A 12,004-nucleotide genomic window follows, 5' to 3' on the forward strand; every position below is an offset into this window, starting at 1 on the left:
TCAGGAAAGATCTTTCTGATGTGTGCCAGTTCAGCAGATATCTAAATGTACGTAAAGTGCAAGAGAACACGGACTTCTGTTTCATTCATCACAATATCCTAGCAAGTAGGTGTATATCTGGCATATGATAGGTAGATTAATAAATATTTATGGAATGAATAAATATGCATACCCCTCTCTTAGCATTTAAACACTGCATTTACTTCTCTGGATTCCAAACTAGCCTTTGAGTTGCACTGACAGGAAATGAGTCTCCTTTTCCTCCATCCTTCATATCTAACATAGGGGCTGGCTCAGAGTAAGCATGAGAAGGTTTGTGAAATAAAGGAAGAAGTAGGGATTAAGAAGAACCAGTCTGTCGTAATACACTTAGGGACATCCTGTAAATGATTGCTTAAGAAGTTGACGTGTGCTTCTAAGAATGATGTGAATTCATTTTAACTAGTAAGTTATATATCTGATGAGATGCAGTACTATCTGAATTGTTAGTGATTCTTTCTGAAAACCAATTTCTTTCAAATCAAGCTTTGGCATATTTAAAAGCCAAGAAGTAATAGACTTCAGTCACTTTCTTTCTACCTTGACCTATCTTGCTGGCTCGGACTATTTAGAGTATATATACTTTAATATATCTGCAAAGTCCGACAGACCAACAGCCAACTGAAGCTTGCAGACTCTTTCAGAAAGATGGATTTGGGCACTAAACAAAAACAGACTAACTGAACTGTAACCCCGGGCATTTCAGCACTTCTCTGTTTGAAAATTAACAAGCATTTCGCAACCGCTACCAGACGCACTAATGATGACAAGCAATGAAACCCAACACAAAAGAGGTCACCAACAGCCATAGCAGAGCCGTCCCAATGGCAGTGCTGTGCCTTCTGTGTGCTCTGTACAGATGCATCCATTTTATTTTCTGAAACACCACTTGGACAACTGCATAGAAGAGTAAGCTCCAGCCATACTTCTTACTGGCTAGCTAAGTAAAACGGAAAAATTATGATGTCAAGGATCAGAAACAGAAATCTCTTATTTTTCCCTACCACGTGCCATTAACTTGCTTTAAGAAGCTCTGTTGAGGCTAGATCTGGAAAAAAGTCTTGAGAGTGGCAAGAATTGTAATACTGTTTGCTCGTGGCCCCCATGCTTTCTGAATGTTACCCTCCACTGCCACTCTCACCAATGTCCTGGTGACTCAAGACCTAGGATTTGCCCTCTGCTGTCCTAGGCCTACAACTTTTCATATCTTTAGCACCTGGCTGCTGTGTTTCTTTTTTTTAGCAAGATTCTGTTGAAACGTCTTCATCTTAAAGCCATTGGACTCTCAATGCCCACTAAGGTGAAAATTAAAAGGCAAAAGTCGTATTTCTAAGCAGTGTTTCAAGAATTGTTGATATCCTTGAGATTACTAGGCCAAAAAATTGTTCACTGATCAAAGAAGTACTTGGAAAACACTGAATACTATATCATTCACTTGGAAAGTCACAACACATGTTGGACTGCTTAAAGGAGTTAAAAAAACATGGAAAAACCAAAATCATTTTCACCTGGGGGTTAGTTAAATACATTCAAGAACCGTAATCAGCTGTTGAAAAAGGTGACACAGACCCCTACCTACTACTCTGAAATGTTTCCTAGACATGTTGTTGAATAAAAATCAAGTCAAACTTCTAACCATGAGTAACTTCCCATTAAAAACACAAATCCTATGTGTGTATGTGTTTTATATATAATACAATAAAATATATAAAAATTCCAAAAGGATGTATACCGAATTATTAAGACTGACAGCCTCTGGGGAATAGGATTGAGGGCATGAAGGAGACCTGCACTCTTACTATACATACACAGGTATTATTTGAATTGTTTTATAGCCTCTTCATTGTTTTTATAATAAAAAAAGAAAAAAAAATCAAACACTATATTAAAAAATATAAGTAAAGTCCAGCAGTAAATACCTCCGTTTAGCTTTAAGCGAGCATGTCTCAAACTCACGTGATTGATGAATCCCTGTTTTGTGGACCACTTGGAAACAACTTGTACGACAAATTTTGAAGCTACTGTGCTCAAGGCTCTCTCCACTCTCCACCAACAATATGGGTTTTAACCGTCTATGGCCTTCTACAAATGAGTGAAGGGTGTGGATCAGAGATGATCTGCTACAACCCCCCTCATTTTTAAAACGAAAGGATTAAGGCCATGGAAAGTAAAGGGCAAGACCAGCCCAAAGCCCTCAATCCTTATCTAATTCCCTCCACATCTTTCCTGTAGTCACCAGTGACCCATGGGCCCTGATCCTTGGATTTCATAATCTCCAGCACTCAAGGAAGTTGTCAGGACCCCTGAGGAAGCCATGGCCTCAATATTCTCCCTGCGGTTCCAGGCAGAGCAGAGTCCTGATCATCCCCTCCCCCATCCCCAATGGCCTGTCTTGCTGTACAGCTTTTAGGAGGAAATAGTCACTATGCGAAAGAAGGGATCCTGGAAGAAGCCGGTAGAAAACAGCAGGGATCTTGAGATAACTTGGTATCCCTGGTGAAGTATAGGAGATACATGCAAACATGAACTTAGTCACTCAAAACAGCATGAGCTTGAGTTGGCAGAACTGGGTTTGAATCTGCTCTGTTGGTTCTGCCGTTTACTAGCTATTTAACATTGGTCAACTTCCTTAATTATGGTGAGCCTCGGTTTCCTCGTCTCTGAAATAAGGATATCAGTTCATATGTTGCACCTTACAGTGGACATTAACAGAGATGATGGCTATGGAAGTTGCTAGCATGGGGGCACAATATCTGGAGTTAGTCAAGAAACGTTAATTCTCATCTTTTCCCTCACACAGCCAACCGCTACCTCCTTTGATCTCAATAACACCAATCTCGGGCAATAGGCCAGGGGATGTGAATGCAACAGTATGTACACTCGAGAAACCGACTGGCTGGTGGAAGGCACGGCATGATTTGGGCACAACAGGTGTGACAGGTACAGTCACAGAGGTGAGTTCCAGTGCAGCATGCACCTGAGCACCAGGGTACCACTTTCAATCAGCGCCCATCATGCTGGGGGTCTGATGCCGGAGGTGTCTCTCTCCCCAGTGGCCTCAAGGGGATTTACCGCAACTTTGGCCCGACCCACAAATTCCTTACAAAGATTTCTGGAAAAAACTGCAGGGATCATAGCAGTTAAGCTGATCAAGCAAAGTACAAGCTGGGGAGGACCAAGAAGCAAACAAGAGGAGAGGTTACCACCATAGGCTCTCAAAACATAGTTCATTCAGTCCTTGTCTCCAGTGCTTCTGTGTGGGTGCCTCAGCTTTTTAATTACTGATGTGGTAACAACAGTACTTACCCCATAGGGTTGTTTTTTTTAAGATTAAACAAGATAATATTACCTTTAAAGCACTGAGCACAGTGTCAAAGAAAAAATACTTAGTATTGTTATTAAAACTATTTGATCTGTAAGTGCTCAGGCTGAGAGGCAATATTATTGACATTTCAAAAGCACAAAAGATGTGGGCAGGACGGACAAAGTCATGTTTGTTCATCAAGCCTCGGAAGAGGAGACAGAACTACTCTTTGGAATCAAGTAAACTTGACATTGCGTCCTCAGTCTGGTCCTTACTAAAGTGGGACCTTGGGTGAGCTGCTGAACCTCAATTTTCTATGTGAAACTGGAGGATAATGTCAATCTTGTAGATTGACTGTCAGAAGAACAAATGCAGTAACATCTAAATAAACCTGGCACCCTGCCTGGCACAATAAATCCTGCCACCTTTCCTTCCTCACGCAAAGCTACCAAGCCAGTGAAGAGGATTAGCTGAACAATAGTATTTCAAAGTAGATTTCATGAACAGAGCATGCTCCATGGATTCAGAGAAGATAAAAAGTTAAAATGAGGACTTTGGGCCAGAGGACCTTAAAGGTTCCTCCCTCGTCCATGGACTGTGATTCTTCTATTTGCTGCCCATCTTATTTTTGTCACACGTTTTGGCTCTGCCACCTAATAAATGTGATCTTTAGCAAGTTGCTAGACTGGTTTCCTCTTCCGTAAAGTGTGGATAAAAATTATACCTACTTCTTAGGGCCACTGTTAGAAGTCAATAAGATAAAGCACATAAAGAGTTTACACTTGGGGCTTCCCTGGTGGCGCAGTGGTTGAGAGTCCGCCTGCCGACGCAGGGGACGCGGGTTCGTGCCCCGGTCTGGGAAGATCCCATATGCCGCGGAGCGGCTGGGCCCGTGAGCCATGGCCGCTGAGCCTGAGCGTCTGGAGCCTGTTCTCCAAAACGGGAGAGGCCTCAACAGTGAGAGGCCCGCGTACCGCAAAAAAAAAAAAAAAAAAAAAAAGAGTTTACACTTGTCTGGGAGACAGTCACTACTCAATTAATGCCAACTATCTGTTGTCAGGGCCACTATAAAGATTAAAGAGGATGTCCATAGGAAGCACGGCATGCTGCTTGGCACATAGGTAGTATTAAAAATATTGTTATTATTATTACCTCTTCTATCACTATTGATTTTACATTATGAGTGGCCACGGCCCAAGGAAACCAGTAAGTAATATATGCTGTCATCCCAGTGAAGACACATCAAAACAGAGACACCAAGAGATATTAGGATAATTAATCACAGGTCCGACTGGGAATAAAAACTTTCTGCAACAAACAGCCTTGTCCAGCCCAGACAGAGGATGGGCTCACCCACGGGGGCAGCAGCTGCTGGCTGCACTCTCTCCCCAGCCCTGGGGGACCACACACACACAGACAGTATCCTGGTGTACAAGATTTTCAGCGGTTCATCTCACAAAATGGTAACGTAACAATGCCTTGGCCTGGAATGATATTTTTCTGCCGAAAGTTCAAAGCTATCCAGAGAGTATCTCACTAATCTTTGGGATCCTACGGGGATTGGGATTGGTAGACATCCTTATTACTACCTTATAAAGATGAGAACATACCGTTTAGAGAAATTAAATACCTTGTCTTTGCTTCAACAGTCTATCAGTGCCAAGAGAGGGTTGAAACCCAGGATGGGAGCGATCCCTGAGGCCCAGTGCTCTAAGCCCGACCCTTGGAAACACCTTGAAGGAAGAATGAATAGGGTGTCTCCCACACAGTGTGGCCCCTTGCCCGTCCCTCCCAGACCGGAGGAGCTGCAAAGCTCACCTGTCGCTGAACTGAACCTCTTCTCCGTTCCGGGCCCAGCTGATGGTAGGCCTTGGGTTGCCTATGGCCTCGCAGTGCAGAAGCACACTCAGTGTCCCGCTGGCCAGGGCCACAGTCTGCCCGAGGTGGGTGACCACCTCGGAGGCTGAGAGCTGCTGGGCGGCTGAGATTTTGCGCAAGATGATGGGCTTCCGGTGCGGCCGGCGAGAGCTGCCCCCGCCCTCCCCAGTGGACGAGGTCCGGAGGGAGCTGCTGAAGCCAGACACGTGTTTATGAGGAGGGATGGCCACTGGGGGAATCCCCCGCTCGGACGGCTTGAGGAGCGCGTCCTGGTGCGCGTCCTGGCGGCTGCGGAAGATCTCCTGGGCCAGCTGGGCCACTAGGTGCTTGCTGTAGACGTCACGGAGCTCCTCGGGTTGCTGGGAGAGGTTCCGGAGGATGTCGTCCAGGCGCTGCTGCTCGGCCACCATGGTGAAGGGCAGGTGCAGAAGGCCCTGCTCGGCGTTCTGGTCCTCTTCTGAGGATGTGTTCCTTTCTGTGGAGTCCTGGACCTCCCAGGAGGCGAGCAGCTCTCCTGGCCAGCCCCCCTGCTCCAGCAACCGAGAGACCAGATCATCATAGCGGCTCCCGGCATCAGCAGGGAGGCCCCGCTTCTCGGCCTTGCTGCCATTGGAGAAGATCCCGTTCTGGTGTTTGTGGGTCTGCAGGGCCTCCTTCGGGCGGGCCTTCCTCACCGCGAGGGCCTCTTCCTCGCTCCGCAGGCTCAAGGGCCGGGCCACCAGCTTCCGGTTGCCTCCAATGAGCTTAATCACAAACTGCTCCCGGGCCGGGCCGGCCGAGCAGGTGTAGATGCCCGCATCAGAGGGCTTGAGGCGGTGGATCTTCAGGTACCCAAATGGGGCCACGGTGACGTGGGCGGAGCTGATGAGGTGCTGGCCGTCTTTCTCCCAGGTGATGAGGGGCTTGCGGAAGCGCCGCGTGGGACAGCGTACCACCACCGCGGTCTTGGGGAGCAGGTAGGCGAATCCCCCCACGATGAAGTGCAGCTTCCTCTGCCGGCGGGTCTGGATGTATACCTTCCTGGCTGCCGCGATGTGAGGACTGTGCTTTGTGGATGGCCACCCGGGCCCTGGAATGAAAGCAATGAAAGGGAAGGCAGATGGATGGAGAAAGAGAAGCCGAGAGCGGAGAGAGAGAAGCGGAGAGCAGAGAAAAGGGGCAGTGAGGTGCAGCGACAAGAGACAGTGAAAAGGAGAGGGCAAAGAGAAGAAAGACAGCGGGACAAAAGGGAGAAGAGGGAAAGAAAGCACTTCAGTTTGGTTTGGGCAGGGCCTTCATTCACCACCTTTTGTTTTACGGAAGTAAATGGCGACCAGCTGTGGACCGTCAAGCTGCTGCCGCAATGAAACATGGGAGAGCTAATGAGGTGCAGTGGGGCAACCTGCTATCACGCTGCTGGGGTTTTCTACCCCTAGAAGCTGAGATGCAGGGTTCTAGATGGAGGGCGGTTCCAGGGGAAAGGCAGTTCCTCTCATTAAAAGGACTTAAAAAAGAAAGAAAGAAAGAAAGAAAAAGAAATCAGCACCATAAAAAGAGGCAGAGGACAAAGAGAAGGAGAATGGATCCCTTTTGGGTCCTGCAGAGCACCAGGGTCCCCGTATATGTGGGGAGGAGACCCCAAAAGTGTTACACCTCTAGGGATTAATATTAAACAAATCTGTTTAGTTTAAAACACTGGAGTGGGTAACATCAGGCTTCATTAGTAACATGCTGACTCCAGCTTCCAGATCTCCATATGCCAGCAAGTGAACTTTGCCCTACCTCCTGCAAACTGTTTTTTCCAGCAGAGAAAAGCATCCTGCCTGGCCACGTATAATTAAGATTCCTTTCCCATCTCCAGCTGAGCTCACGAGCCTAATGCCCTCAGAGGGCTTTACTGCCTATCTGCCGCTGGTCTTGGGTTCAGGAAAAGCTACTGTTCTTGCCGTCTCCCCATCCCCAGAGCTCTGACATACTCACTTGCACAGGTGGCCAGCATACAGGGCCTGATGGATGAAGAGAACGGCAGGGGCGGGCACAGGGAGGAATTGACAGTAGCTGAGACACCTGTTTTCAGCACCTTCCGGCAAATGGCACTTCGCGTCTGGGTGCCCTCCCCGCAGCTCGTGGAACACTGGTGGGAAAAGAAGGGCCCAAAGCATGTAAATTCAGGTAACTAAAGGCTAATGGGTTTGTGTGGGCTCTGAAACTCACCAAAATAAGGAAGACGTTGCTTGGAAAAGCAATAGCAACTAAGAGAGATAGAGAAATATTAATTATGTAACAATGTGGGAAGACACATCCATACTGTAGGCATATTCTACTCGAAGATTTTCTAGTCTCAGGTCTCCTGTGGACCTTTCACCTGTTTTGACTTTTTTTTCCCTAACATCTTTATTGGAGTATAATTGCGTCACAATGCTGTGTTAGTTTCTGCTGTATAACAAAGTGAATCAGCTATATGTATACATATATACCTCTATCCCCTCCCACTTGCATATGCCACCCACTAGGTGGTCACAAAGCACCAGGCTGATCTCCCTCTGCTATGTGGCTGCTTCTCACTAGCTATCTATTTTACATTTGGTAGTGTATATATGTCAATACTACTCTCTCACTTTGTCCCAGCTTACCCTTCCCCCTCCCCGTGTCTTTAAGTCCATTTTCTACGTCTGCATCTTCATTCCTGTCTTGACCCTAGGTTCATATACATATTGTATATGCCCCTAGGAATATACAATATATTCCACTGTATAAGCAATAGCAAGATGTATCACATCTTCTTTATCCATTCATCTGTTGATGGACACTTAGGTTGCTTCCATGTCCTGGCTATTGTAAACAGTGCTTCAATGAACACTGTGGTACATGTCTCATTTTGAATTATGATTTTCTCAGGGTATATGCCCAGTAGTGGGATTGCTGGGGCATATGTTAGTTCTATTTTTAGTTTTTTAAGGAACCTCCATACTGTTCTCCATAGTGACTGTATCAATTTACATTCCCACCAACAGTGCAAGAGGGTTCCCTTTTCTCCACACCCTCTCCAGCATTTATTGTTTGTAGATTTTTTCATGATGGCCATTCTGACCGGTGTGAGGTGATACCTCATTGTAGTTTTGATTTGCATTTCTCTAATGATTAGTGATGTTGAACATCCTTTCATATGTTTGTTGGCAATCTGTATATCTTCTTTGGAGAAATGACTATTTAGGACTTTGACCCATTTTTGGATTGGGTTGTTTTTTTGATATCAAGCCGCATAAGCTGCTTGTATATTGTGGAGATTAATCCTTTGTCAGTTGTTTCATTTGCAAATATTTTCTCCCATTCTGAGGGTTGTCTTTTGGTCTTGTTTATGGTTTCCTTTGCTGTGCAAAAGCTTTGAAGTTTAGGTCTCATTTGCTTACTTTGTTTTTATTTCCATTTATCTAGGAGGTGGGTCAAAAAGGATCTTGCTGTGATTTATGTCAAAGAGTGCTCTATGTTTTCCTCTAAGAGTTTTATAGTGTCTAGCCTTACATTTAGGTCTTTAATCCATTTTGAGTTTATTTTTGTGTATGGTGTTAGGGAGTGTTCTAATTTCATTCTTTTACATGTAGCTGTCAGGTTTTCCCAGAACCACTTACTGAAGAGGCTGTCTTCTCTCCATTGTTTATTCTTGCTTCCTTTATCAAAGATAAGGTGACCGTATGTGCGTGGGTTTATCTCTGGGTTTTCTATCCTGTTCCATTGATCTATATCCTGTTTTTGTGCCAGTACCATACTGTCTTGATTACTGTAGCTTTGTAGTATAGTCTGAAGTCAGGGAGCCTGATTCCTCCAGCTCCATTTTTCATTCTCAAGATTGCTTTGGCTATTTGGGGTCTTTTGTGTTTCCATACAAATTGTGAAATTTTTTGTTCTAGTTACGTGAAAAATGCCATTGGTAGTTTGATAGGGATGGCATTGAATCTGTAGATTGCTTTGGGTAGTACAGTCATTTTCACAATATTGATTCTTCCAATCCAAGAACATGGTATATCTCTCTGTTTGTATTGTCTTTAATTTCTTTCATCAGTGTCTTATACTTTTCTGCATACAGGTCTTTTGTCTCCTTAGGTAGGTTTATTCCTAGGTATTTTATTCTTTCTGTTGCAATGGTAAATGGGAGTGTTTCCTTATTTCACATTCAGATTTTTCATCGCTAGTGTATAGGAATGCAAGAGATTTTTGTGCATTAATTTTGTATCCTGCTACTTTACCAAATTCATTGATTAACTCTAGCAGTTTTCTGGTAGCATCTTTAGGATTCTCTATGTATAGTATCATGTCCTCTGCAAACAGTGACAGTTTTACTTCTTCTTTTCCGATTTGGATTCCCTTTATTTCTTTTTCTTCTCTGATTGCTGTGGCTAAATCTCCCAAAACTGTGTTGAATAATAGTGTTGAGAGTGGGCAACCTTGTCTTGTTCCTGATGTTAGAGGAAGAGGTTTCAGTTTTTCACCATTGAGAACAATGTTGGCTGTGAGTTTGTCATATATTGCCCTTTATTATGTTGAGGTAGCTTCCCTCTATGCCTACTTTCTGGAGAGTTTTTATCATAAATGGGTTTTGAATTTTGTGGAAAGCTCTTTCTGAATCTATTGAGATTATCATATGGTTTTTATCCTTCAATATATTAATATGGTGTATCACATTGATTGATTTGCATATACTGAAGAATCCTTGCATTCCTGGGATAAACCCCACTTGATCATGGTGTATGATTCTTTTAATGTGCTGTTGGATTGTTTGCTAGTATTTTGTTGAGGATTTTTGCATCTATGTTCATCAGTGATACTGGCATGTAGTACTTTCTTTGTGACATCTGTGTCTGGTTTTGGTTTCAGGTTGATGGTGGCCTCATAGAATGAGTTTGGGAGTGTTCCTCCCTCTGCTATATTCTGGAAGAGTTTGAGAAGGATAGGTGTTAGCTCTTCTCTACATGTTTGATAGAATTCGCCTGTGAAGCCATCTGGTCCTAGGGTCTTGTTTGTTGGAAGATTTTTAATCACAGTTTCAATTTCAGTGCTTGTGATTGGTCTGTTTATATTTTCTATTTCTTTCTGGTTCAGTCTCGGAAGGTTGTGCTTCTCTATGATTTGTCCATTTTTTCCAGGTTGTCCACTTTATTGGCATATTGCTGCTTGTAGTAATGTCTCATGATCCTTTGTATTTCTGCAGTGTCAGTTGTTACTTCTCCTTTTTCATTTCTAATTCTGTTGATTTCTGTCTTCTCCCTTTTGTGTTTTTCTTGATGAGTCTGGCTAATGGTTTATCAATTTTGTTTATCTTCTCAAAGAACTTGCTTTTAGTTTTACTGATATTTGCTACTGTTTCCTTCATTTCTTTTTCATTTCTTTCTGATCTGATCTTTATGATTTCTTTCCTTCTGCTAACTTTGGGGTGTTTTTGTTCTTCTTTCTCTAATCGCTTTAGGTGTAAGGTTAGGTTGTTTATTTGAGATTCTTCTTGTTTCTTGAGGTAGGACTGTATAGCTATAAACTTCCCTCTTAGAACTGCTTTTGCTGCATTCCATTGGTTTTGGGTCGTCATGTTTTCATTGTCATTTGTTTCTATGTACTTTTTGATTTCCTCCGATTTCTTCAGTGATCTCTTGGTTACTTAGTAGCATATTGTTTAGCTACCATGTGTTTGTATTTTTTATAGTTTTTTTCCCTGTGATTGATATCTAGTCTCAGCATTCTGGTCAGAAAAGATACTTGATATGATTTCAATTTTCTTAAATTTACTGAGGCTTGATTTGTGAACCAAGATATGATCTATCCTGGAGAATGTTCCATGTGCACTTGAGAAGAAAGTGTATTCTGTTGTTTTTGGATGGAATGTCCTATAAATATCAATTAAGTCCATCTTGTTTAATGTGTGATTTAAAGCTGTGTTTCCTTATTTTTTTTCATTTTGGATGATCTCTCCATTGGTGAAAGTGGGGTGTTAAAGTCCCCTAATATGATTGTGTTACTGTCGATTTTCCCTTTTATGGCTGTTAGCATTTGCCTTATGTATTGAGGTCCTCCTTTCTTGGGTGCATACATATTTACAATTGTTCTATGTTCTTCTTGGATTGATCCCTTGATCACTGTCATGTCCTTCCTTGTCTCTTGTAATAGTCTTTATTTTAAAGTCTATTTTGTCTGATATGAGAATTGCTACTCCAGCTTTCTTTTGCTTTCCATCTGCATGGAATATCTTTTTCCATCCCCTTACTTTCAGTCTGTATGTGTCTCTAGGTCTGAAGTGGGTCTCTTGTAGACAGCATATATACGGGTGCTGTTTTTGTATCCATTCAGCCAGTCTGTGTCTTTTGGATGGAGCATTTAATCCATTTACATTTAAGGTAGTTATTGATACGTATGTTCCTATTACCATTTTCTTAATTGTTTTGGGTTTGTTTTTGCAGGTTTTTTCCTTCTCTTGTGTTTCCTGCCTAGAGAAGTTCCTTTAGCATTTGTTGTAAAGCTGGTTTGGTGGTCTGAATTATCTTAACTTGTGCTTGTTTGTGAAGGTTTTAATTTCTCTCTTGAATCTGTATGAGATCCTTGCTGGGTAGAATAATCTTGGTTGTAGGTTTTTCCCTTTCATCACTTTAAATACGTCCTGCCACTCCCTTCTGGTTTGTAGAGTTTCTGCTGAAAGATCAGCTGTTAACCTTATGGGGATTCCCTTGTATGTTATTTGTTGCTTTTCCCTTGCTGCTTTTAATATTTTTTCTTTGTATTCAATTTTTGATAGTTTGACTAATGTGTGTCTTGGAGTGTTTC

The 12,004-nt window shown here is 43.1% G+C and overlaps 1 protein-coding gene across 3 annotated transcripts in view; it reads right to left on the reverse strand.

Annotated features, from left to right (window-relative positions):
• Window positions 1-12,004, reverse strand: part of ADAMTSL1 (ADAMTS like 1) — a 1,025,773-nt gene that overhangs the window by 164,313 nt on the left and 849,456 nt on the right. For all 3 annotated transcript variants that reach the window (XM_049711047.1, XM_049711046.1, XM_004276108.3), the window contains 2 exons: window positions 7,181-7,334; window positions 5,162-6,290 (listed from right to left, as the gene is read on the reverse strand). In XM_049711047.1, coding sequence (XP_049567004.1) covers window positions 5,162-6,290; window positions 7,181-7,334 — 1,283 coding nt within the window. The remainder of the gene's footprint in view (window positions 1-5,161; window positions 6,291-7,180; window positions 7,335-12,004) is intronic.

This window comes from Orcinus orca, chromosome 6, assembly GCF_937001465.1.
Source record: "Orcinus orca chromosome 6, mOrcOrc1.1, whole genome shotgun sequence".
Taxonomy (NCBI): domain Eukaryota; kingdom Metazoa; phylum Chordata; class Mammalia; order Artiodactyla; family Delphinidae; genus Orcinus; species Orcinus orca.